The sequence below is a fragment of the Carcharhinus amblyrhynchos genome, chromosome 6, assembly GCF_965287045.1.
Source record: "Carcharhinus amblyrhynchos chromosome 6, sCarAmb.v2.hapA, whole genome shotgun sequence".
NCBI lineage: Eukaryota > Metazoa > Chordata > Chondrichthyes > Carcharhiniformes > Carcharhinidae > Carcharhinus > Carcharhinus amblyrhynchos.
The window spans coordinates 983866-1011433 of NC_137329.1; the positions used below are offsets into that span (position 1 = coordinate 983866).

The 27568-nt window shown below is 43.3% G+C and overlaps 1 protein-coding gene across 2 annotated transcripts; it reads left to right on the forward strand.

Moving 5' to 3' along the window:
* LOC145343674 (prestin-like) lies at positions 1–25283 on the forward strand. 2 transcript variants are annotated; one of them, XM_080189843.1, is made up of 4 exons: positions 1–105; positions 8566–8856; positions 18917–19014; positions 21435–25283. In XM_080189843.1, the coding sequence occupies exon 4, from the start codon at positions 21489–21491 to the stop codon at positions 23865–23867; it is 2379 nt and encodes a 792-aa protein (XP_080045969.1). In that variant the 5' UTR covers positions 1–105; positions 8566–8856; positions 18917–19014; positions 21435–21488; the 3' UTR covers positions 23868–25283. The 2 variants fall into 2 exon arrangements, with proteins under 2 accessions (XP_080045969.1, XP_080045968.1); XM_080189842.1 differs by lacking the exon at positions 1–105 and adding an exon at positions 8259–8355.
* Positions 25284–27568: the final 2285 nt, after the last annotated feature.

The window sequence follows — 27568 nt, forward strand, 5'->3', positions numbered from 1 at the left end:
TTTACAGCAATTGGCCCAGGTGTTTGGGACAAGTTGATATCAGACAAATAGAATGATGGTTCAAGGTAAACATCAGTTATTTTCAGGACCAGTGTTACTGACCAAGTAAGTTAAATTCTATAATTGTTACACTGGATTCTGAATTTCTTTGTGGCTTTTTTTTGGACCAAGTTGCAAACTTCTCTCCATTTTGTGATGAAATTAACTTGATTATTCTGTGAATGATAGAATTCCATTTCTTATTCCAATATCCATCAGTTTATTTTCATTTACAAAATAACAATAAACAGAATGGCTATATTGACAAAATACACCAATCAGTCCTTTCAATTTTAATTAAAACTGATTGAACAAGTTCTGCAGATTGCAATGGGTTTAATATTCCTCCAGCACCTTTTAGCCAGTGGAAGTGGTGTGTTAAACTGCCATCTTGTGGACACACATAATAATGACCTGCAGGTTAGACAGGCAGCTTTTCCAAACAGCCATGTATGGAAGGAACGACTTGGTTTACACACTCGATTATCATTAGATTTAGAAGGAAAAACTGCAAATGCTGGAAATCACGGGTCAATAAAGTGATGTTTCCAGAGTTATACCGAACCTTTCATTATTTGCTAAATATAACAAAAGCAGCAAAAGTTACCCCCATAAATAAAAGGTGCAATCCCACAGCAAGCCAAGGGTAAACACATTGAAATGCATCAGTCTTGGTTCAAGTTATAACGCACTCATCTTCAAATGTCACAGGTTTAAACCCCATTCCAGGATTTGAGCAAAGAACATCCGCTGGGAGATTTGGAAGTGAGGGGGTGACCTGATAGAAGCCTAAAAGATTATGACAGGCATGGACAGAGTGGATAGTCAGAAGCTTTTTCCCAGGGTGGAAGAGTCGATTGCTAGAGAGCGCAGGTTTAAGGTGCGAGGGGCAAGGATTAAAGGAGATGTATGAGGCATATTCTTTACAGTAAGGAGTCTCACAACAACAGGTTAAAGTCCAATAGGTTTATTTGGCAGCACAAGCTTCCGCAGTCTTGCTCCTTCATCAGGTGAGTGAAGAATTGTGTTCACAAACAGGGCATATAAAGACACAAACTCAATTTACAAGATAATTGTTGGAATGCAAGTCTTTATAGATAATCAAGTCTTAAAGATAGAGACAATGTGAGTGGAAAGAGGGTTAAGCACAGGTTAAAGAGATGTGTATTGTCTCCTGACAGGACAGTTAATGAGATTTTGCAGACCCAAGCAAGTTGTGGGGGTTACAGATAGTGTGACATGAATCCAAGATCCCAGTTGAGGCCATCCTTAAGCGTGCGGAACTTGGCTATCAGTCTCTGCTTAGAGACTCTGCGTTGTCATGTATTGTGAAGGCTGCCTTGGAGAACCCTTACCAGAAGATCAGGGGACGAATGCCTGTGACTGCTGAAGTGTTCCCCAACAGGAAGAGAACACTCTTGCCTGGTGATTGTCAAGCGGTGTTCATTCATCCATTATCGTAACCCCCATGACTTGCCTAAGCTTGCAAAATCTCACCAACTGCCCTGTATGGAGACAATACACATCTCTTTAACCTGTGCTTAATGCTCTCTCCACTCACATTGTCTGTACCTTTAAGACTTGATTACCTGTAAAGACTCACATTCCAACAATTATCTTGTAAATTGAGTTTGTGTCTTTTGACGCTCCAAAAGCTAATGGCTTTTGCTACCAAATAAACCTGTTGGACTTTAACCTGGTGTTGTGAGATTTCTTACTGTGTTTACCCCAGTCCAATGTTGGCATCTCCACATCATGGCAGATTTTTTACACAAAGGCTGGTGGGTGCCTGGAACTCACTGCCAGGGGAGGTAGTGGAAGCAACTACGATAGTGACTTTTAAGGGGCATCTTGACAAATACGTGAATAGGATGGGAATAGAGGGATCTGGTCTCTGGAAGGGTAGGGGGTTTAGTTCAGTCGGGCAGCATGGTTGGTGCAGGCTTGGAAGGTTCCTTTGGATGAGACAGTAAACAGAGATCCCCCTCACTGCTCTACACAGCAGATGTAGAAGATCCCATTTCACTTTTCAAATTCAGTTCTCCATCTGTCCTTATCAGCATTTATGCCTCCAATCAATATCACCAAAAGTTTAATGTTCAATGTTAAATGTTGCTAATGTGCTGCTTCCACCGCTTCCTCTGGCAGCGCGTTCCAAACACCGTTCCCCTGTGTGAAAAACAGCCCCCGCACATCTCCCTTAAACTTTCTCCCTCTCACCTTGAATCTTGTAATTGACACTTCCACTCTGGGAAAAAGCCTCTGACTATCCACCCTGTCAGTGCCTCTCATGATTTTGTACACCCCTATCAGGTCTCCCCGCAGCCTCTGTCTTTCCAATGAAAACAATCCTAGTTTATTCAACCTCTCCTCACAGCCAACAACCTCGAGACCAGGCAACATCCTGGTGAACCTTCTTTGCACTCTCTCCAAAGCTTCCACATCCTTCTGGTAGTGTGGTGACCAGAACTGCACACAATACTCTAAATATGGCCTGACCAAGGTTTTTTATATCTGCAATATGATTTCTCAACTCCTGTACTCAATGCCCTGGTTGATGAAGGTAAGCATGCCATGTGCCTTCTTGATCACCTTGACCACCTGTGTTGCTACTTTTAGGGAACTGTAGATCTGCACGCCCAGATCCCTCTGTACATTAATATTCCTAAGGATTCTGCCATTTACAGTATAATTTATACCTAAATTTGATCCTCTGAAATATATAAGAACATAAGAAATAGGAGCAGGAGTGGGCCATCTAGCCCTTTGAGCCTGCCCCGCCACTCAATAAGATCATAGCTGATCTGAAGTGGATCAGTTCTACCTTCCTGCTTTCTCCCCATAACCCTTAATTCCCCTGTCTATCAGAAACCTATCAAACCGTGACTTAAATTTATCTCACATCTCACATGTGTCCGGATTAAATTCAATCTGCCATTTCTGTGCCCAAGCCTCCAATCAATCTATATCCTGCAGTATTCTCTGACTGTCAGCAACTCTACCAATCTTTGTGTCATCCACAAACTTACTAATCAGGCCCCCCACATTTTCCTGCAGATTATTTATACATAGTGGAAACAACAGAGGTCCCCGCACTGATCCGGAACACGATTAGCTCCTTTTGGTTTAATTGCTAAAGTACAGTTCTTGCCTTTAAGGGGCTATCAGGTTTAATCTTGAGTCTTGCTTTGACTCTAGTTATGGACCTGAAAGTATTCTCAAATACCTTGCTATATTTTTCTTTAGTTTCTGGAGCGTGTTCTTGTCACTAACGGATTGGTTAATTGCTCTCAGTTAAGCTTGTTTTTGAATAACCATGTTCTTCCAGAGTGCAGGAAAATCTCTCTTCGCTGTGTGCAGAGATAACTGCACTGTCTGACCATTAGACTTCTTTTTCAACCATGAAATATCCCCTCAGCGCAATGACTTCCTTGGTATAAGTTTGCAGGGTTTTGTTTGATGGTTTTAGTAGCAAATGTTTGATCTTCTGGTTAGATATATTTCTTGAGATGAGTGATACAGCTGCTACTGTATCCATTTCCATCTTTACCTCTTTCCCGTTTAACTCTGGATAAGACCATCATACCATAAGACATAGGAGCAGAATTAGGCCACTCGGCCCATCGAATCTGCTCTACCATTCAATCATTGCTGATATTTTTCTCATCCCCATTCTCCTGCCTTTTCCCCATGACCCCAGATCCCCTTATTAATCAAGAACCTATCTATCTCAATCTTAAAGACACTCAATGACTTGGCCTCCACAGCCTCCTGCGGCAAAGAGTTCCACAGATTCACCGCTCTCTGGCTGAAGAAATACTCCCTTGTCTCTGTTCTAAAGGATCGTCCCTTTAGCCTGAGGTTGTGCCCTTTGGTTCTAGGTTTCCTACTAGTGGAAACATCCTCTCCACATCCACTCTATCCAGGACTCGCAGTATCCTGTAGGTTTCAATAAGATCCCCCCTCATCCTTCTAAACTCCAATGAGTACAGACCCAGTATCCTCAACCATTCATCATATGACAAGCTCTTCATTCCAAGGATCATTCTTTTGAACCTCCTCCAGACCCTTTCTAAGACCAGCACATCCTTCTTTAGATGTGGGGTCCTAAACTGCTCACAATACTCCAAATGGGGTCTGACCAGAGCCTTTTACAGTCTCAAAAGTTCATCCTTGCTCTTGTATTCTAGCCCTCTCGACGTGAATGTTAACATTGCATTTGCCTCCCTAACTGCCGAGTGAACCTGCACATTAACCTTAACCTTAAGAGAATCTTGAACAAGGACTCTCAAGTCCCTTTGCATTTCTGATTTCCTAAGCATTTCCCCATTTAGAAAATAGTCTATGTCTCCATTCCTCCTTCCAAAGTGTATAACCTCACACTTTTTCACATTATATTCCATCTGCCACTTCTTTGCCCGCTCCGCTAACCGTTCAAGTCCTTCTGCAGCCCTCCTGCTTCCTCAATACTACCTGCCCCTCTACATATCTTTGTATCATCTGCAAACTTAGCAACAGTGCCTTTAGTTCATCAGCCTAGTGAAAAGTCTGACTACACCAGGTTTTAGTCCAACCTATTTATTTGATAATATAGTCACAAGCTTTCGGGTTAGTCCCTTCGTCAGGTGAATGGAGAGTTCTGGCCTCAGACAGAGCATATAAAGCACAGACAGTTTAGAGATTACTGATTAGAATGCGAATCCTTACACCTAACCTGCTGTTCAAGACCTGAAGTGGCTGATAATGTGAGTGGAAGGAGCACTGGGGCGGTTTAGAACGGAGTTGAGGAGGAACTTCTTCACTCAAAGGGTGGTGAATCTCTGGAATTCTCTGCCCGTTGAAGTGGTGGAGGCTACCTCGCTAAATATTTTTAAGACGTGGGTTGATGGGTTTTTGATAAGAGAGGGGATTAAGGGTTATGGGGAGAGGGCGGGAATGTGGAACTGAGCCACGACAGATCAGCCATGATCTTATTGAATGGCGGGGCAGGCTCGAAGGGCTATATGGCCTACTCCTGCTCCTATTTCTTATGTTCTTATGTTCTTATGTTCCTCCTTCTAAATCGTTATTGTATATTGTGAAAGGTTGTGGTCCCAGCACTGACCCCTGAGGCACACCACTAGTCACTGGCTGCCATCCTGAAAAAGACTCCTTTATCCTCACTCTCTACCTTTTGCCAATCAGCCAATCCTCTATCCATGCCAGGATTTTACCCTTAACATCATAGGCTCTTAACTTATTTAACAGGCTCCTTTGCAGCACCTTGTCAAAGGCCTTTTGGAAATCTAAATAAATCACATCCATTAGTTCTCCTTTATCTAACCTCCTTGCTACCTCCTCAAAGAACAAATTTGTCAGACATGACCTCCCCTTGACAAAGCCGTGCTGACTCAGTCCTACTTTATCAAGCACTTCTAAGTACTCCGCGGTCTCATCTTTAATAATGGACTCTAAATTCTTGCCTATGACTGATGTCAGGCTAACCAGCTTATAATTTCCCACCTGCACCCTCCCTCCCTTCTTAAACAGCAGTGTTACATTTAGCTACTTTCCAGTCCTCTGGGACCCTCCCTGCCTCCAATGATTCCTGGAAGATCACTGCCAATGCCTCCACAATTTCCTCAGCTATCTCTTTTAGAACCCTGGGGTGTAGTCCATCCGGTCCAGGTGATTTATCCACCTTTAGGCCTTTTAGTTTCCCCAGAACCTTCTCCTTATTTATGGTCACTACACTCACCTGTGCCCCCTGACTCTCCTGGAGCTCTGGCATCCCACTGGTCTCTTCCACCATGAAGACTGATGCAAAGTAACTATTCTGTTCCTCTGCCATTGCTTTGTTTCCTATTATTACTTCTCCAGCCTCATTTTCCAGTGGTCCAATGGCTATTTTTGCCTCTCTCTTGTCTTTTATATATTGAAAAAGACTCTTCCTATCTTCTTTTATATTAGCTTACACTCATATTTCATCTTTCCCCCACTTATTGCTTTTTTAGTTGGTATTCTGCTCGATTTTAAAGACTTCCCAATCCTCTGGCTCCCCACTAATTCTTGCCATTTTGTTTGCTTTTCCTTTTGCTTTTATGCTCTCCTTGACTTCCCTCGTCAGCCATGGACGCCTCGTCCTTCCCTTTACCATGTTTCCTCCTCCTTGGGATGAATTTCTGTTGTGCCTCCCGGATAACCCGCCAAAACTCCTGCTATTGCTGTTCCACTATCTTCCATGCTAGGCTCCCTTTCCAATCAACTCTGACCAGCTCCTCCCTCATGTCTTTGTAGTTACCTTTATTTAATTGTAATAGCGTTACATCTGATTCCAGCTTCTCCCTCTCAAACTGCAAGGTAAATTCTATCATATTGTAGTCACTGCTCCCTAAGGGTTCCTTCACCGTAAGTTCCCTACTCAAGTCTGCCTCGTTACACATCACCAAACCCAGAATTGCTTGTTCCCTAGTAGGCTCTGTCACAAGCTGCTCCAAAAAAACATCTCTCAGACATTCCACAAATTCCTTTTCTTGGGATCCACCATCTAGCTGATTTTCCCTGTCCACCTACCTATTGAAATCCCCCATGATTACTGTGATATTGCCTTTTCTATCTCCTGATTTAGTGTCTTCAAGGGTCATGCCAAACTCACAATTCTTTGCTAACCTGCTTAATGTTGCTACAAATTGCAATATAGTTTTACCCTCCCCTTGGCTCCATTGATGGAATCTGAATCTCTCAGCAATTATTAGTGGTTTGGCCGAAAATTGACTTTCAAAAATCTTGGTCAGTTCCTCGTTGGTTTTTCACCAGGCTTCTCAGGATGGACAAGATTTTGTAGTTGTGTCAAGGTTTTACAACCTACTATGCAAAGGAACGTAAGTACTTTAAGTTCATCCGGCATCCTGTTTTCTGCAAGATAACATTGAAATCTCTCTTTGTAAGCATTCCACATTGCCATTGAACACTCCCGTGATGCCCTCCTCATTGTCATTACCGGTTCTTAGATCATTTTACTTCTTTAACTTCCTTCACTCTTCCCTTTTCTCTTCCTTTTCAATTTGTATTCTTTTGTTGTTTCTTTAAATGTGTTGTTTTTTGGAGCTGTAGCTTTTTTTTACAATATGCAGCCACCAATCCAATCTGAAACAGAAATATTTGCGAATTAAATACCCTGTTTGGTTTGGTTAGTATAATTTCATTCTTGGAGTAAGAGCATTCCCTTTTTTATTAACAGGATGCAAACTCTATCTCTCTGAATTTCATGTGTCAGGATTCCAATGCTGCATCTCCCAACGACCAAGGACTCACAGTTCAGTAAAGTCTCCCCGGGTTTACCAGAAAGTCAACTAATTTTTTTTTGTTGAAACTGCTTACTGACGAATTCAAATTGTTTCCTCAATTTCTGGAAGGATTTGTTGACTTTGATTTCTTTTGCAGTTGATTCACTGGTGGGTAGTTTGTTTTGGTTTCCCGCCTCCAATTTTTGGTTCTCTCTGAGTCACAGTTGAGGGAGAAAAGAAGTTAAGATTGGGCTGGAATACTTTCTTTCAATTTGGAAGGATTGTTTCAAAATGAAATTGCTATTCCCAGCATTTTCCGATCTCCGATTCCCATAGCTGATTTTACCGGAATGCTAAGGTGCTCTCCTGGAAATCCTTCCTTGCTGCCTGACTTTTTTTGATAATTTTGTCGGAAAATTCTCCTCGTTACCAGTTTTGTCTGAAACTGACATTTGTCGATGATCTTGCTGGAAAACGCACCTCGTTGCCAATTTATCTTTTACTATTACATATTAATGTATTCAGCTCACTTTACAGCAAGATAAAAGAATGAAAGTGTTGCCACATGGGGGTTTTCTTTACCAGTTGGTCAAGCTTTATTAGATCGGTGTTGCTTGCTTATAGTCCAGGATGGAAAAGAGAGAAAAACCTGCAAATATCTCTGGAAATGTCACTACACATCATGTGACTAATCAGACAGCGATACATTAGCTTACAATGATTCACAGTTATATATATAGAATTATATATAACTTATATTACGTAAAATAATTTACCTCTAGAAGCTGATGTAAGATTCTACAGTGGAAATTTGGCAGTGGACATTTGATGGGATTACCAGCTGTAAAGGGTCAGATCAAACTAACAGATTAGGTTACCGTATGCCTTGTCTATTTTGGGCAGGGATTCGAGCTCTCCACACTAGTCCTTATTAGGGAGACTATATTGAAACTTCACAACACAGTTACTGAGCGTCAATTTAGTTCCCTTTCCATTAACACAAACACCACTTTAGCTGCGCTGTTCTGCACAGAAAAATCAAATGAAATGGGTAAGTGTAGAGAAAGTGTAACAGTTCAATACATTAGTCATATACACAGTCACAAACTGAGTTTTAGAATTTACTGAGTTCCTTTACAGGATTTTTATCCTGGCTAACTCAGCAGGAATATTGTGTATGAGTTCCACATTGAGTTTGGGAATTACCAAACAATTTACTTTGGCTGTGGTTTAACTGCCATTGCTGTTTCCTCCGGGACAGGTACTCACGATCAGGAACCGAATTACACTGTCAAAGTTGTGCTCCACTGATGTCAACTGGACCAATGTGAGGTTTTAACTGAAGACCGAGGAAACCTCCCATCCAATCCTGACCTGCCAGGAAAGACTGGCAGCACAGCACAGTGACCAGAGGACTGGACAGTGGCAGGACAGTGACCAGAGGAAAGGACAGTGACAGCACAGTGACCAGAGGAACGGACAGTGACAGCACAGTGACCAGAGGAATGGACAGTGGCAGCAGCAAGACGAGGACAAGCAAAATAACAGCAAGGTAAGATTCTTATTCTTATATCTTTCTTAAGTGTACAAGGGCAGAAATGCCAAGTAAGACATGCACCTTCTGCGAGATGGGGAGATCCGAGAGCTTTCTATCATTCTTGATGACTATGTCTGCAGGAAGAGTGTCCAGCTCCTCACAGACCGTGTGGTTCGGTTGGAGCAGCAGCTGGATACACTGCAAAGCATACAGTGGGTAGAGAGTGTGATAGACACTCGCTCCAGGCAAGTGGTCACATCACAGGTGCAGACAGGCAGATGGGAGACTGCTGGGAGAGGCAGGCAGGTAACGCAGGAATCTCCTGTGGCTACTCCCCTCTCAAACAGGTATACCATTTCGGATACTGTCGGGGGGAGGCGGCCTCTCAGGGGAAAATACCAGCAGCAGCCAGGCTTGTACACTACAACTGGTTCTCGATAGTCAGAAGCAGAGACAGATGTTTCTACGGCCGTGAATAAGACTCTAGGATGGTGCGTTGCCTCCCTGGTGCCAGAGTCCTGGATGTCTCTGTGTGGGTACAGGGCAACCTGAAACGGGAGGGTAAACAGACAGATGTCATTGTATGCATTGACATATGACATCAGCAGGAAGAGGGAAGAGGTCCTGTGAAGACAACTCAGGGAGTTAGGTTGAGAGCTAAAAAGCAGGACTTCAAGGGAAATAATCTCAGGATTACTCCCCATGCCACGTGCGAGTGAGGCTTGGAGCAGAGAGATAGTACAGCTGAATACGTGGCTGAAGAGTTGATTAGGAGAGAAGGTTTTAGATATATGGATCACTGAGATATCTTCTGAGGAAGGTGGGACCTGTACAAGAGGATGGGTTGCACCTCAACTGGAGAGGCACCCATATCCAGGATGGGAGGTTTGCTAGTGTTATTCAGGAGGATTTGAACTAGTGCAGCAGGAGGATGGAAACCAGAACAGGCCACTAAGTATAGAGACTAGGAAAAAAAGTGAGACTGAGATAAACATAGCGCAGAGTAAGAGCAGGAATAGGAAAGCCATGGGGATCAGCGGGAGTTAGGTCTGGAGTGCATTTGTTTCAATCCAAAAAGTATAACAGGTAAGGCAGATGAACAGAGAGCCGGGATTACTGCATGGAATTATGATGTTATTGCCATTACGGAGACATGGTTAAAGGAGCGACAGGACTGGCAGGTTAACATTCCGGGATGCCGTTGTTTTAGACGGAACAGAAGGGGAAACAAAAGAGTGGGGGAGTCGCATTGCTGATCAGGGAGCAGAACACAGCTGTGTGGAGGGAGGGATCTTGTAGTGAGGCATTACGGGTGGAGCTCAGGGATAGGAAGGATGAAATCACAATGTTGGGAGTGTAATATAGACCCGCAGGATACAGAGGAGCAGCTGTGTAGTCAGATACTGGAAAGGTGTGGAAAAGCAGGGTAGTTGTGGTGGGTGACTTTAACTTCCCCCATATTGACTGGGCATCCCTTAGAGCAAGGGGCTTGGATAGAGAGCGATTGGTTAGATGTGTCCAGGGCACAGTCTGTTGACAATCCAACCAGGGAGGGCGACATACTAGACTTGGTTTTGGAGAATGAGCCCGACAATGTTTCAGGGGCAATGGGGGGAAATTACTGCATGGAGCCACAGGAAGTGGGTGAGATCTTTAATGAGTATTTTGTATCGGTATTCACCAAGGAGAAGGACATGACAGATATTGAGGTCAGGGATGGATGTGTGAACGCTCTAGAGAATGTCAGTATATCGAAGGAGGAAGTGCTGAGTATCCTGAGTTACATTACGGAAGACAAGTCCCTAGGACTGGATGGGATCTGTTCCAGGTTACTGCAGGAGGCAAGGCCTTACCAGATATCTTTACATCTTCTTTGACCACAGGTGAGGTTCCAGAGGACTGGAGAATAGCCAATGTTGTTCCCTTGTTTAAGAAAGGAAGCCAGGATAATCCAGGAAATGATAGGCCGGTGAGCCTGACGTCAGCGGTGGGGAAGCTTTTGGAGAAGATACTGAGGGACAGGATACATGCACATTTGGAAGAAAATGGGCTAGTCAGTGACAGACAGCATGGTTTTGTACAAGGAAGGTCACGTCTCACCAATTTGAGTTTTTTGATGAAGTGACAATTGATAAGGGAAGGGCTGTGGATATAGTTTATGTGGACTTTAGTAAGGTGTTTGACAAGATACCACATGGCAAACTGGTACATAAACTAAAATCATATGGGATTCAGAGTGGGCTGCCTAGATGGATACAGAACTGGCTTGGTTATAGAAGCAGAGAGTAATGGTGGATGGGTGTTTTTCAGAATGGAGATCTGTAGCTAGTGGCATTCTGCATGGATCAGTGCTGGGAATTCTATTGTTTGTAGCATATATAAATGATCTGGAGGAAAATGTGGGTGGACTGATTAGTAAGTTTGCTGGGGATTGTCAGAGGATACAACTGGATAGAGATTGATTGGAGACTGGGCACAGCAATGGCAGATAGAATTTAATCCAGACAATTGCAAAGTGATGCATTTTGGGGGGTTAGGTTTAGATGTGAACTATACTGTAAATGGCAGAACCCTTTGGAACATTAACATACGGACGGATCTGGGCATGCAGATCCACAGTTCCCTAAAAGTGGCAACACACATGGCCAAGGTGATTAAGAAAGCATATGACATGCTTGCCTTCATCAGCCGGGGCATTGAGTACAAGAGTTGGGAAATCATGTTGCTGCTATATAAAACCTTGGTTAAGCTGCATCTGGAGTATTGCTGGCAATTCTGGTCACCACTCTATAGAAGGATGTGGAAACTTTAGAGACTCTAGAGTGCAAAGAAGGTTCAGCAGGATGTTTCCTGGTCTCGAGGGTGTTGGTTATGAAGAGAAGTTGAATAAACTAGCATTGTTTTTACTGGAAAGATGGAGGTTATGGGGAGACCTGATGGCGGTCTAAAAAATGATGAGAGATACAGACAGGGTAGATAGTCAGAGCTTTTCCCCAGGGTGGAAGTGTCAATTACAAGGGGGCACAGGTTCAAGGTGAGAGGGGGAAAGTTTAAGGGAGATGTGCAAGGGAGGTTTTTCATGCAGAGAGTGGAGGGAGCCTCGAATGCGCTGCCAGAGGAGGTGGTGGAAACAGGCACATTAGCAACAGTTAAGAGGCATCTGGATGGGTACATGAACAGGGAGGGAATTGAGGGACCAAATAACGGCAGCTTTTTTTTTAGTTAGGGCATCATGATCGGTGTCATGCTTGGAGGGCCGAAGGGCCTGTTCCTGTGCTGTACTTTTCTTTGTTCTTCTTTTCTAAGAATGTTATCTTCCTGTTGTGTTGACTCTTTACACTTGTGAATCGTCAGGCAGCAGTGGGCAGCATTCATTGGGTAATGTGCTCTGAATTGAGCAGATACTGAAATGTTAATATTAGTCACACAATCAGCCATCTGTTTGTGATCTTCAGAATGAACTCTGATTGTCTTAATTTCATTGATATTAGAAAAACCATTTCTGAAACAATCCAAGTCGCTTCTATTTCTGCAACATTAGGCTTCAGACATTAATTAACTTTGTTGATTGCTCTTAATTTTTTAAAAGATAAATTTGCTATTATGTCACTGGTGTCAATGTATAGGATATCCATGCTTATACTGGTGTATATGGTCATATAGAGTCACAGAGGTTTACAGCATGGAAACAGGCCATTCGGTCCAACTTGTCCATGCCGCCCTTTTTTGTTAGTCCTGAAGCTAATATCAGTTGCCCACATTTGGTCCATATCCCTCTATACCCATCATACCCATGTAACTGTCTAAATACTTTTTAAAAAACAAAATTGTACACACCTCTACTACTACCTCTGGCAGCTTGTTCCAGACCCTCACCGTGTGAAATAATTGCCCCTCTGGCAAAGCAGATTATGGATAGGTGTGGAGGTCACAAGGTAGTTATCATGGGTGACTTTAACTTTCCAAATACTGATTGGAACCTTTATAGGTCGAATAGTTTGGATGGGACACTTTTTGTACAGTGTGTGCAGGAGGGTTTCCTGACACAATATGTGGATAAACCGACAAGAGATGGGGTCACATTGGACTTGGTACTGGGTAATGAACTGGGCCAAGTGTTAGATTTGTTTGATAAGATTAGATTGTTAGATAAGTGGAAAAGCAAATTGTGCGGAGGGTGTGGAAAGTCTGCAGAGGGATCTAGATAGGCTAAGCGAGTGGGCGAGGACCTGGCAGATGGAATACAATGTTAGCAAGTGTGAGGTTATCCACTTTGGCAGGAATAATAGTCGGAGGGATTACTATTTAAAGGACGAAAAGCTGCAGAATGCTACGGTGCAGAGGGACCTGGGGGTCCTTGTGCATGAGTCGCAAAAACCCAGTCTGCAGGTGCAGCAGGTGATCAGGAAGGCAAATGGGATGCTGGCCTTTATAGCAAGGGGGATTGAATATAAAAGCAGGGAGGTCTTGCTGCAACTGTACAGGGCATTGGTGAGGCCGCAGCTGGAGTACTGTGTGCCGTTTTGGTCGCCGCACTTGCGCAAGGATATTTTGGCCTTCGAGGGAGTGCAGAGGAGGTTCACTAGGCTGATACTGGAGATGAGGCTGAATAGACTGGGTTTGTACTCGTTGGAGTTTAGAAGGATGAAGGGGGATCTTATAGAGACGTATAAGAAAATGAAGGGGATGGATAGGGTAGAGGTGGAGAGATTCCTCCCGCTTAGAAAGGACAGCAGGACTAGAGGGCACAGCCTCAAGATAAGGCGGGGGGGCGCAGTTTAAAACGGAGTTGAGGAGGAACTTCTTCACTCAAAGGGTGGTGAATCTCTGGAATTCTCTGCCCGTTGATGTGGTGGAGGCTACCTCACTAAATATATTTAAGACACGGGTAGATAGGTTTTTGGTAGGCAAGAGGATTAAGGGTTATGGGGAGAAGGCGGGAAAGTGGAACTGAGACACTTCAGATCAGCCATGATCTTGTTGAATGGCGGGGCAGGCTCGAAGGGCTCGATGGCCTACTCCTGCTCCTATTTCTTATGTTCTTATGTTTGTGGGAGAGCACTTTGGAGATAGTGACCATAATTCAGCGTCCTTCATTATTGCAATGGAGAGGGATAGTTTCACACGGCAGGGCAAGGTTTATAATTGGGGCAGGGGTAATTATGATGCGATTAGGCAAGAATTAGGGAACATAAGATGGGAACAGAAACTGTCAGGTATGGGCACAAATGAAAAGTGGAGCTTTTTCAAGGGACAAATAATGTGTGTTCTTGATAGGTACGTCCCTGTCAGGCAGGGAGGAAATGGCCGAGTGAGGGAGCCATGGTTACAAAGGAGGTTGAATGTCTTGTTAAGAGGAAAAAGGAAACGTAAGGATGAAAAAACAAGGTTCAGTTGGGTCACTTGAGGGTTACAAGGTAGTTAGGAATGAGTTAAAGAAAGGGCTTAGAAGAGCAAGGAGAAGACCTTGGTAGGTCGGATAAAAGAAAACCCCAAGGCTTTTTATTCTTATGTGAGAAATAAAATGACCAGGGTGAGGTTAGGGCCAGTCAAGGATAGTAGTGGGAACTTGTGCATGGAGTCAGAAGAGATAGGTGAGGCGTTGAATGATTACTTTGCTTCAGTGTTCACTAAGGAGAGGGGTCATGTTTGTGAGGATGAGAGTGTGATACAGGCTGATAGGATGGAGGAGGTAGATGTTCTGAGGGAAAATGTATTAGCAATTTTGAAAAACCTGAGGGTGGTAAGTTCCCTGGGCCAGATGAGATACATCCTAGGATACTTTGGGAGGCAAGGGATGAGATTGCGGAGCCTTTAGCTTTGATCTTTTGATCCTCACTGTCCACTGGGATTGTGCCAGAGGACTGGAGAATGATAAATGTTGTTCCTCTCTTCGAGAAAGGAAATATGAATGACCCTGGTAATTATAGGCCAGTTAGTCTTACTTCGATGGTCAGTAAGTTAATGAAAAGGGTCCTGAGAGGTAGGAATTATGACCATTTGGAGAGATGCAGTTTAATCCGGGATAGTCAGCACTGTTTAGTGAGGGGTAAGTCCTGCCTCACAAATTTGATTGAATTCTTTGAGGAGGTAACTAAGTGTGTAGATGAAGGTAGAGCAGTTGGTGTCATATACATGGATTTTAGTAAGGCGTTTGATAAGGTTCCCCACGGTACGCTCATGAAGAAGATCAGGAGGTGTGGGATAGAAGGAAATTTGGCCGATTGGATAAATAACTGGCTGTCTCATAGAAAAAAGTCTGACAACACCAGGTTTTAGTCCAACCTATTTATTTGATAATATACTCACAAGCTTTCGGGGTTAGCCCCTTCGTCAGGTGAATCACCTGACGAAGGGGCTAACCCCGAAAGCTTGTGAGTATATTATCAAATAAATAGGTTGGACTAAAACCTGGTGTTGTCAGACTTTTTACTGTGTTTACGCCAGTCCAACGCCGGCATACCCACATCATGTCTCATAGAAGACAGAGGGTGGTGGTGGAAGGAAAATTTTCAGACTGGAGGCCAGTTACCAGCGGTGTACCACAGGGATAAGTGCTGGGTCCTCTGCTATTTGTGATTTTTATCAATGACTTGGAAGAGAGAGCTGAAGGGTGAGTTAGTAAATTTGCTGACGGCACCAAGATTGGTGGAGTAGTGGATGAGGTGGAGAGCTTTTGTAGGCTGCAAAGAGACAATGATAGGATGCAGAGCTGGGCTGAAAAATGGCAGATGGAGTTTAACTCTGATAAGTGTGAGGTGATTCATTTTGATAGGACAAACTTGAATGCAGATTACAGGGTCAACGGCAGGGTTCTGAGGAATATGGAGAAACTGAGAAATCTTGGGGTTCATATCCACGGATCTCTGAAGATTGCCACTCAAGTGGATAGAACCATGAAGAAAACTTATGGTGTGTTAGCCTTTATTAACAGGGGGTTTGAGTTTAAGAGCCATAAGGTTATGCTGCAACTATACAGGACCTTGGTGAGACCACATTTGGAATATTGTGTTCAGTTCTGATCACCTCACTATAAGAAGGATGTGGAAGCGTTGGAGAGAGTGCAGAGGAGACTTACCAGGATGCTGCCTGGTTTGGAGGGAGGTTTTATGAGGAAAGGTTGAAGGAGGTGGGGCTTTTCTCTTTAGAGCGGAGGAGGATGAGAGGTGACTTAATAGAGGTTTATAAGATGATGAGGGGTATTGATAGAGTGGACGTGCAGAGACTATTTCCTTGGGTGGATGTAGCTGTTACTAGGGGGCATAACTATAAGATTCATGGTGGGAGATATAGGAGGGATGTCCGAGGTAGATTCTTCACTCAGAGAGTGGTTGGGGTGTGGAATGCACTGCCTGCTGTGATAGTGGAGTCGGACACTTTAGGAACTTTCAAGCGGTTATTGGATAGCACACCAGAATGATAGGGAGTGGGATAGCTTGATCTTGCATTTGGACATAGCTCAGCACAACATCGAGGGCTGAAGTGCCTGTACTGTTCTATGTTTCTATGTTTTTGTATCTCTTCCCTCTCACCATAAACCTATGCCCTTTAGTTTTAGGCTCCCCTACCTCGACTATCTAGCTGATCTATGCCCCTCATTATTTCATAGACCTCTATGAGATCATCCCTCAGCCTCCTACACTCCAGAGAAAAAAGTCCCAGTCTTTCCAGCCTCTCCTTATAACACAAACCATCAAGTTCTGGTAGCATCCTTATAAATCTTTTCTGCACTCTTTCTAGTTTAATAATATCCTTTCTATAATAGGGTGACCAGAACTGTACACAGTATTCCGAGTGTGGCCTTACCAATGTCTTGTACAACTTCAACAAGACATCCCAACTCCTGTATTCAGTGTTCTGACCAATGAAACCAAGCATGCTGAATGCCTTCTTCATCACTCTGTCCACCTGTGACTCCACTTTCAAGGAGCTATGAACCTGTACCCCTAGATCTCTTTGTTCTGTAACTCTCCCCATTGCCCTATCATTAACTGAGTGAGTCCTGCCCTGGTTCAGTCTACCACACCTCATATTTGTCTAAATTAAACTCCATCTGCCATTCACCAGCCCACTGGCCCAATTGATCAAGATCCCGCTGCAATCTGAGATAACCTTCTTCACTGTCCACTATGCCACCAATCTTGGTGTCATCTGAAAACTTACTAACCATGCCCCCTATATTCTCATCCAAATCATTAATATAAATGACATATAACAGGGGAGGTGATGGCACAGTGACCAGTAATCCAGAGACCCAGGGTCACACTCTGGATTACCGGTAGATTTTGGAATTTAAAAACTTAATAAAAATCTGGAAGTCTGACATTGTTGATTGTTGTAAAAATTCACCTGGTTCACTCATGTCCTGATCTGGCTGAAATGTGACTCCAGATCCACAGTAACGCCCTCTGCAATGACCCAGTAATGCCCTCTGTAATGACCCAGTAATGCCCTCTGTAATGACCCAGCAATGCTCTCTGCAATGACCCAGGAATGCCCTCTGTAATGACCCAGGAACGGCCTCTGTAATGACCCAGCAATGCCCCCTGCAATGACCCAGCAATGCTCTCTGTAATGACCCAGGCAGCTCTTCAGCTGTATTCAACCAGTACAAATGGAACAATGAAACCCAGACGGACCACCCGCCATTGACTCGACAACTGGGGGCCCGTGCCAAAATTGGGAGAGCTGTCTTTCAGACTGGTCAAACAACAGCCTTATATAATCACACTCCTGGATTGTCTCAACAGCAGGTCTCACACAATGTGTGAGTGTGTCTCTGTGAGTGTATGTGTGTTGTGTGTGTGAGTATGCATGTATTTCTGTGTATGTGTGAGTGTGTGTGTGAGAGTGTGTGTGTGTCTCTGTGAGTGTGTGTGAGTGTGTGAGTTTGAGTATGCGTGTGTGTGTGTGAGTATGCGTGTGTGTGTCTCTGTGAGTGTGCGTGTGTGTGTGACAGTTTCAGTATGTGTGTTTGAGTATGTGTGTGTGAGTGTGTGTGTCTCTGTGAGTGTGTGTGTGTGTGTGTGAGTTTGAGTGTGTGTGTGTGTGTTTGAGTATGTGTGTGTGTGTGTGAGTTTGAGTGTGTGTGTGTGTGTGTGTGAGTTTGAGTATGTGTGTGTGTCTGTGTGTGAGTTTGAGTATGTGTGTGTGTGTTTGAGTGTGTGTGTGTGTGTGTGTGTCTGTGTGTGAGAGTATGCGTGTGTGTGTATGATTGTGTGTGAGTTTGAGTATGTGTGTGTGTGTCTGTGTGTGTGAGTACGCGTGTGTGTGTGAGTTTGAGTATGTGTGTGTGTGTGTATGATTGTGTGTGTGTGAGTTTGAGTATGTGTGTGTGTGTGTGTGTGAGTACGCGTGTGTGTGTGTGAGTTTGAGTACGTGTGTGTGTGCCTATGTGTGTGTGGATACATTGGATAGGTTGGGGCTGTTTTCACTTGACACTTGATGGAAGCATTCTGGATCCAAGAGGGTATGGACAGGGTAATTAGTGAGAAACTGTTCCCTCTCAAGAGCACATTGAGAACTAGAGGTCACAAACTAAAAATAATTGACAAGAGGAGTAAAGTGATGAGAGGAAAAGACTTTTCACCCAAAGGGTGGTTGAAATCTGGAGCAAAGCACCTGAGAGGGTGGAGGAGACACTTCGATTAAGGTATTCAAATTGGAATTGGAATGCTATCTGAAAAGAATGTGTAAGGTGATGGGGGATAAGGCAGGGGAGTGGAGTTAGCTAGAATACTCTTTCAAAGAGAGTGCAGATTTGATGGGCCAGTTGGCCTGCTTATGCACCATAAAGTGTTTGTGATTCTGTAATTCTGTGCAAATGAGCTTCTGGATGTTGCCAATGCTACTTTGAGTGATTTAAAAGGGGAATGATATGGAAAACTGAGAGCAAGCTTTGTAATTACAGTGGATTTCAACACTAGATGTGGGACATTACACTTGCTGTAATGGGTTCTGTAATCACCAAATCATTTCATTGCATATCAGCTGCTGCGGTTAATCAATGGGTGATTGTAATAACTTGCAAATGTCAGTTTTTACATAAATGATTGGCTTTCTGTCTTTTTTAAAGGTTTTTTTATCTGTAGGAAAGTGACAGTGACATTTGGAGTATGAGAATTTGAAGTGTGGCGGACACATGCCAGACACAAAACTCGCAAATATTGCCTGGTAAGATATGCTGCTTTCTAACTAAGTGAATATTCAATCATATAAAGTGTCCCTTTAAAATCAAAAAGTCTAATTTCTGTATGTAAACACTGGCTGAGTTTATAAAGATCTTGACAATTATCTTGTGTTCTTGTCGAGCTTTTTGTTTCTTACTACAATGAGGTAGAATGTGGGAGGAGTAAAGGTAAAGTCATCATAGCCCCACTTGACCAATGGCTGCTCTGCCCTTTGAGGGGGAGAGCTGATTGGTGGTGATTGAACCTGAGGATGACCACGCCTCAGATGAGGGGTGAGGTTGAGAAGACGGGGCCATCATCAATGACCTCAGCTGGTACGGGAATTAAACCCATGCTACTGGCATCACTCTGCATTATTAAACAGCCATCCAACCAACAGAGGTAATTAACCTCCTGTGGGAGAAGTGGAGGGGGATTAAAGAGCAGGAATATTGTGAAAAACAATCATTTAGTCTGGGAAGGGGTATCTCAGATCAGCGAATAGGGAGAAAAAAGTTCAAAGAAAATTACAGCACAGGAACAGGCCCTTTGGCCCTCCAAACCTGCACCAACCATGCTGCCCAACTGAAGTAAAGCCCTCTACCCTTCCGGGGACCATATCCCTCTATTCCCATCTGATTCATATATTTATCCAGGTGCCCCTTAAAACTCACTATTGTATCTGCTTCCACTACCTCCCCCAGCAATGAGTTCCAAGCACCCGCCACCCTCTGTGCAAAAAACTTGCCTTGTACATCTCCTTTAAACTTTGTCCCTCACACCTTAAACCTGTGCCCCCTGGATAATTGACTCTTCCACCCTGGGAAAAAGCTTCTGACTATCCACTCTGTCCATGCCCCTCATAATCTTTTAGACTTCTATCAGGTCACCCCTCAACCTCCATCGCTCCAGTGAGGACAAACCAAGTTTCTCCAACCTCTCCTCATAGCTAATGCCCTCCATACCAGGCAATATCCTGGTAAGTATTTTCTGTACCCTCTAAAAGTCTCCACATGAGAGCTATGAGGAGAGATTGGGTAGACTGGGGTTATTCTTTAGCTATGAGGAGAGATTGGGTAAACTGGGGTTGTTCTCCTTGGAAAGACAGAGAATGAGGGGAGACCTAATAGAGGTGTACAAAATTATGAAGGGTACGGATAGGGTGAATAGTGGGAAGCTTTTTCCCAGGTCAGAGGTGACAACGATGAGGGGTCATGGGCTCAAAGTGAGAGGGGCGAGGTATAACTCAGATATCAGAGGGACGTTTTTTACGCAGAGGGTGGTGGGAGCCTGGAATGCACTACCAAGTAGGGTGGTGGAGGCAGACACGCTGGCATCGTTTAAGACTTACCTGGATAGTCAAATGAGCAGACTGGGAATGAAGGGATACAAACGAATGGTCTAGTTGGACCAATGAGCAGCTCAGGCTTGGAGAGCCGAAGGGCCTGTTTCCTGTGCTGTACCGTTCTTTGTTCTTTGATCCTTCGGGTAGTGTGGCAACCATAATTGAACACTGTATCTCAAGTGTGGCCAAACTAAGGTTCTATAAAGCTGCAACATGACTTGCCAATTTTTAAACTTAATAGCCCAGCCGATGAAGGCAAGCATGCCTTAAGTCTTCTTAACTACCCTCTCCACCTGAGTTGTCACTTTCAGTGACCTGTGTACCTCTACACCCAGATCCCTCTGCCTATCAATACTCTTAAGGGTTCTGCTATTTACTGTATATTTCCTATCTGTATTTGACCTTCCAAAATGCATTACTTCACATTTGTCCAGATTAAACTCCATCTGCCATCTCTCCGCTCAAGTCTCCAACCGATCTACATCCTGCTGTATCCTCTGATGTCCTCATCGCTATCCGCAAATCCACCAACCTTTGTGTCATCCACAAACTTACATTTGATATATATTACAAATAGCAAAGGTCCCAGCACTGATCCCTGAGGAACACCACTTGTCACAGCCCTCCATTCAGTAATGCAGTCTTCCGCTGCCACCCTCTATCTTCCATGATCGAGCCAGTTTTGTATCCACCTTGCCAGGTCACCTCTGATCCCATGCGAGTTCACCTTCAGCACCAGTCTGCCATGAGGGATGTTGTCAATGCCCTTATTGAAATCCATGTAGACAACATCCACTGCCCTACCCTCATCAGAATGGGAGCAGTGGGATGGTGGTGATGGGATCAGGCAGCATTGGGAAGGGGATTTCTCTAGATAGGATTCTGAGGTGGAAGCTATTGGGAATACTGGTATGGAAGCTCCATGTGTATTGGGGGTTGTATGTTGGAAGTTTGGAATGAGAATGCAAACCTAATAAAACTTGGTTATCCTGGTGAGTTCTCCCAGTTTTTAGATGGTTTCCCAGGTACAGACTGAAGACATTTATTTATGATTGCTTGTAATTTTATCTTCTGCTTAGGTATTTAGCGTATGGAAAGATAGATGAAAAAGGCTTTACACAATATTGAAGACAATGTTAAGGAAGGAGAGAAAGGCCGGCAAACTGAAGGACATGCTGGGAAGTTCCGAGTCATTCCGGTCAAGTGACACAATTCCAGATCCATCAGGTTCAAACATCCCTCTGGTCAGAACTGATAGGACTTCCACTTATACCAAAACTCTTCATAGAGTCTCCTTCACCACTGACATTCCCTATTTTCACCGCATCGATAGGTACAATGAAGAAAAGGTGTGTGAATATGAAAGAAAGGCATCTGAACTAGCTTTACCAGTTTCGTATAATTTAAAGAAGTTATTCCGCCGAGTTTTCCCTATTTTTCAATGGTTTCCCAGGTATAGAGTGAAGAGGTGGTTGATAGGTGACTTCTTGTCTGGAATTAGTGTGGGTCTACTGACCATCCCTCTGTCCCTTGCTTTTGCCGTCTGCGCTGGGCAGCCTCCTATTAATGGCCTTTACTCGAGTTTCGTTACCACAGTCCTATACTGCCTGCTTGGCACAACGCAACACCTGTCCTACGGAGCATCTGCATTCACTGCTCTTCTCATTGCCAAGAGTGTAAGTCATAATGAAACTCAAGAAGCTGTTCCTGACAGTGACTGCCCGCCAACGTGTCCGAGAGAACTTTATGTGATTACTCTGACCTTTGTTGCTGGAATTGTTTTAATTTCTATGGGAATTTTTCGCCTCAGTTTCCTAAGAACATACATCTCCAAGCCTGTTCTGAATGGTTTCAAAGCTGGAACAGCTTTGCATTTATTAGCCATTCTCCTGAGTTTAATACTTGGTATAGATCCATCAATTCATCATGGACCTTTATCTTTTATCCATAGTTGCAAGGTCACAATTGAAAATATTACTAAAACACACGCTGCCTCAGTGATCACTGGCTTGGCCGCTTTGGCACTTCTCATCCCTTTTAAAATAATAAACTTTATTTATAGTCGGCACCTCATACCTACAGAGTTCATTGTGATAGTCATTTCCATTTGCTTATCATACTGGCTGGAATTGGAGGACAGTCATAATCTCAGGTTGATAAATAATTATCCATTTACCTTACCAAGACCCAGTCTTCCTTCCTTCTCCTTAATCTCCAGTGTTGCTGCAGATGCCTTTGCCGTTGCACTGGTGACATTTGCAGTTAGCATTTCACTAGGGAGAGAAAACTCCAAAAAACACAACCAGAGTTACCACCCGCATCAAGAGACAATCGTTTTAGGATTCTGTGACTTGTTACTCTCATTTCTGGGTACTTTTGCAGCTTCTGGGGTTTGTGAACAAACTTTGGTTCAAGAAAAAACTTGGGGTCAAACCCAAGCGGCAGGTTTGATGTCAGCCGGTCTCTGTCTCACAGCTCTGCTCTGCGCAGACACTCTGCTTCCACTCGTGCCCAGAGCAGTGCTTGGTGCTATTGTCATTGCAAATCTGGGGTGTTACTTTGAGTTCTTCTGGAAGTATTGCTTTCCATGTAAGAAGAATAAATATGAGTTTGTGGCTGGAATTGTAACATTTGCAGCAGTTTGCATCCTGGACATAGATATTGGTCTGGGTGTTGGCATAGTTTTCTCAATTTTGCTCACTCTACACAGACTCCAGAAGCCGTCCAATGCCATTCTCGGCCATATTCCCAATACAGAAAATTATACTGTCTTGTCCTTTGAGAAAACTGCCAAAGAAATAGTGGGAATTAAAATTGTAAAAACATTTGATTCCATTTATTACGGGAATGTTGACTTTTTATTGTCCTGGATAAAACTTAAAGTCAATTGTTATCTTCAGTCTGGTAGGAGTTTGGAAAGTGATGAGGAATTATACAGTGAGGAAGACAAATATCACATGTTACTGGAATCCACACAGTTCCTTGCACTGGATGAACATGCTTTGAGACGATTAAATCACACTAAATTATATAGGCGTCAAATATCCAAACAAACTGCAGATGTTCACACTGTAATTCTGGATTGTGGCTCAGTGAGTTTTGTAGATGATGAAGGAGTAAATGCTTTGATTTATCTGTCAGAGCGATACCATAGTGTAGGAATTAGCTTTATCCTGGCCAGCTGTTCAAGTGCAGTTCTGAAAAGTCTACAAGAACATGGTTACTTCAAATCAACAAGTCAAAGCTTAGCTTTCAGCAGCATCCATGATGCTGTTTTATTTTCCCTGCAGCAAACAGCAGAGAGAAACCAGAGTTTTCAAGGATCTGAATACATCCCTGAAACTAACGGTGAAACACTAGCTGAAGGTGACACAGCTGAAATTCAGACAGACACTGATAACAGCATAAAGGTAGAACTTTATCAAATGGAAAGAGGTGAAACTGTTTCCCATCAAAAGACTGGTTTACAATCAAAAAAGCAAAGAATAATTGAGTATGAGACAAACTTGTAACAAAAATCTGTTTATTGTTTTCAAACCATTGCAGAAACTATAGAAAGTGTAATTTACACCTGATTCTGTATTTCTGCTGCAGTGTTTTATTGATTCTATTTTCATTGTAATGTGGTAATAAAATCAAAATGAAGCACTTGTTTTTTCTGACAAATGTTACATGCTTGTTAAGCATATTGATGTGTTTGTCATTGAGGAGCATTCAGAAATAGGAAACATGTCACAGGTGCCAGATGTAGATAATAACTTACAGTGTTGATGATTAAATTAATCATAGAATCCCTAAATGTAGGGAGAGGCCATTCAGCCCATCAAGTCTGTACCAACTCTCCGAAAGAGCATCACACCCAGGCCTTCGTCTCCATCCTATCCCTGTAACCCTCCATATTTATTATGGCTGAACTATCTAACCTACACATCTTTGGAGGAAACCAGAGCATCCAGAGGAAACCCACGCAGACACAAGGAGAATGCAAACTCCACACAATGACCCGAGTTTGGAATCGAACATAGGTCCCTGGTGCTGTGAGGCATAGGTGTTAACCACTTTACCATGCCCATTGTATAAATGCTGTCTGGAGTTTTCAACTATATTCAGAGATATTTTTCCTGCTCATTAGATCTTAAGAAACAAATAAACCCTGATCGCCACAAGTCTGGTGATCAAGGATCAATGTTTACAATGAGATGTTCCTGCTTGAAACACAGAGGGCAGGATTTTATGGCCTCGCTCAACCTTAGACCAAAAAATCCCGCCTGAATTCAACAGACCTTCCCATTGTCTGCCCCTCGCCCGCTCCGATTCCCATGGCGGGTGAGATGATAAAATTCCGTCAGGCACCTCATTGTTTGGAGCTTTCCAACAGTAACTCAGGTGAACTCCATGGCACATTGGTAATGACTGCTTATTGTGAGAAGCTTCTACACACATGCAAATTTATATCTCATTACAGGTTAGGAGAAGAAACATGGGTGCAGCAGATACATTTGTTGTTCAAGTATTTAATAATATATTTAGAATGATTTTCAATTTTCCTGCCATCTTCAGCCGGAATTGCAAAACTCTTCACAACTAGAACTCCACAGTTTCTCTCTCCCTTGTTTAGGAACAAATGTCTCAATTAGAATTATCCAAGATTACCTGTCAATGTTTCTTTAATCTTGTTCAGACTTTGAACTGAAGAACAATTTTATTTAATTGTTAGTGTGAATTGTTGTGCCCCCTTAGACAATGCTGTGAATGTAAGAAAGTGCAAATTGTTAAAACATAATCACAGCAGTAACTGATTCTGCTGTTTTACTGTGTTAGGCACATGGACATGGAGTCTGTGTTCCAAGTGTTTGTAAATCTTTAAAGAATATGTTGAAATTTCTGACTCATTGCTGTGCAATAAAAAGGCAAACATTTTAACTGCAGGAATAACGTATATGAATTTCTGAGAAGAAAACTGCATCGTCACATTGCCAGCAAATAAATTACTTAACATTTAGCAAAGAAATTGTGTTTGGCTTCCACAGAATGTTCAAATACAAATTAAACAGCTGCTTTGTAGAGTAATCCTGAATCACTTCATTTCTTTCTTTAGAAACCCGGGAGGGGGGAGTGGGGTTTAAACTAATTTGTCAGGGGGATGGGAAAATGAGCTGTAGTCCAAAAGCCAGTGTTGACGGTCGTGAGATACTGAGGAAGGTATCAACGTCACAGGAATGTACAGGTAGACAGGATGGTGGGTTGAAGAGTATCTACTTCAACACAAAGAGAACCGTGCCGGGACCAGAGTCCTGGCGAATCGTATAACTAGGACTGTAGATAGGTCTTTAAACTAATTCGGGGGGAGAGTGCAGGGGTGGGAGAAATTACAAAATCTAAAGTAAAGGAGAGGGTACAGGCGCAGGAAAATGTTGAGGATGTCCCAATAATAAAAGGAGTAGGGGGCATGAGAGAGGTAAGTAGCATTTCTTCAAATAAGGTCCAAATAAAGGCTGGTATAAAGACACCTTACCTGAATGCACAAAGCATTCGGGACAAAGTGAATGAGCTGATGGTGCAGATCAGTACAAATGGATATGATCTAGTGGCCATTATGGAAACATGGTTGCAAGGTGACAGGGACTGGGAGCTGAATGTCCAGGGGTATCAAGTGTTTAGGAAGGATAGGCGGGAGGAAAAAAGGGGGTGGGGTAGCTCTGTTAATTAAGGATAATATCAGGGCGGTAGTAAGGGAAGATATAGGCTCCAAAGAGCAAAACGTGGAATCGTTGTGGGTGGAGATAAGGAATAGTAATGGGAGGAAGACGCTGGTGGGTGTGGTCTATAGGCCCCCAAATAATAACTTTGAGGTGGGGCGGGCTATAAACAAGCAAATAAATGATGCGTGCAGAAACAGAACGGCGATAATTATGGGGGATTTCAATCTGCATATTGATTGGATGACCCAAGTCAGACGTGGTGGGCTTGAGGAAGAGTTCTTGGATTGCTGTCGGGATAGTTTCCTTGAACAGTATGTGATGGAACCTACGAGGGAGCGAGCTATCTTAGATCTGGTGTTATGTAACGAGGCAGAATTAGGGATCTTCTTGTGAGGGATCCTCTTGGGACGAGTGATCATAGTATGGTTGAATGTCTGATGCAGATGGAGGATGAGAAAGTAGGGTCCTGAACCTGTGTCCTCTGTTTGAACAGAGGGGAGTATGATAGGATGAGAGAGGAATTGGCAAATGTAGATTGGGGACGCAGATTGGTTGGTAGGACGGCTGAGGAACAGTGGAGGATTTTTAAGGAGATCTTTTTCGGTACTCAGCAGAAATATATTCCAATGGTAAAGAAGGACTGTAGGAGAAGGGATAACCAGCCATGGTTATCGAAGGAAATAAAGGAGAGTATTAAATTAAAAGCTGATGCGTTCAGAGTGGCTAAAAGTAGTGGGTGATTAGAAGATCGGGAAAAATTTAAAAATCAACAAAGAATGACTAAGAAGGTGATTAAGAAAGGAAAGATAGACTATGAAGCCAAACTAGCACTAAATATAAAAAAGGACAGTAAAAGTTTTTACAAATATATAAAGAGGAGGAGACTGGCTAGAGTGAATGTTGGACCCTTAGAGGATGAGGGGGGGGGGGGGGAATTTAGCGGTGGGAGATGAGGAAATGGCTGAGGCTTTAAATAAGTTTTTTGCCTTGGTCTTCACAGAGGGGGACATGAATAATTTGCCGGATCTTAAGGATAGTAGGATGGTAGGAGTTGAGGGCCTGAATGCGATTACTGTCACTAGTGAGGTAGTGCTTGATAGACTAATAGGACTGAAGGTGGACAAGTCCCCAGGACCAGATGGAATGCATCCCAGGGTTCTGAAAGAAATGGCAGAGGTGATAGTGGATGCCTTAGTAATTATTTACCAAAATTCGCTGGACTCTGGGGAAGTGCCAAAAGATTGGAAAACGGCTAATGTTACGCTGTTGTTTAAAAAAGGTAGCAGACAAAAAGTAGGGAATTATAGGCCGGTTAGTTTAACGTCTGTAGTTGGAAAAATGCTTGAATACGTCATCAAAGAAGAAATAACGAGGCACCTAGAAAGGAATGGTTTGATAGAGCAGACGCAACATGGATTCGCTAAGGGGAAGTCGTGTTTGACGAATTTATTGGATTTCTATGAGGATGTGACTAGTGCGGTAGACAGAGGGGAACCGGTGGATGCGATGTT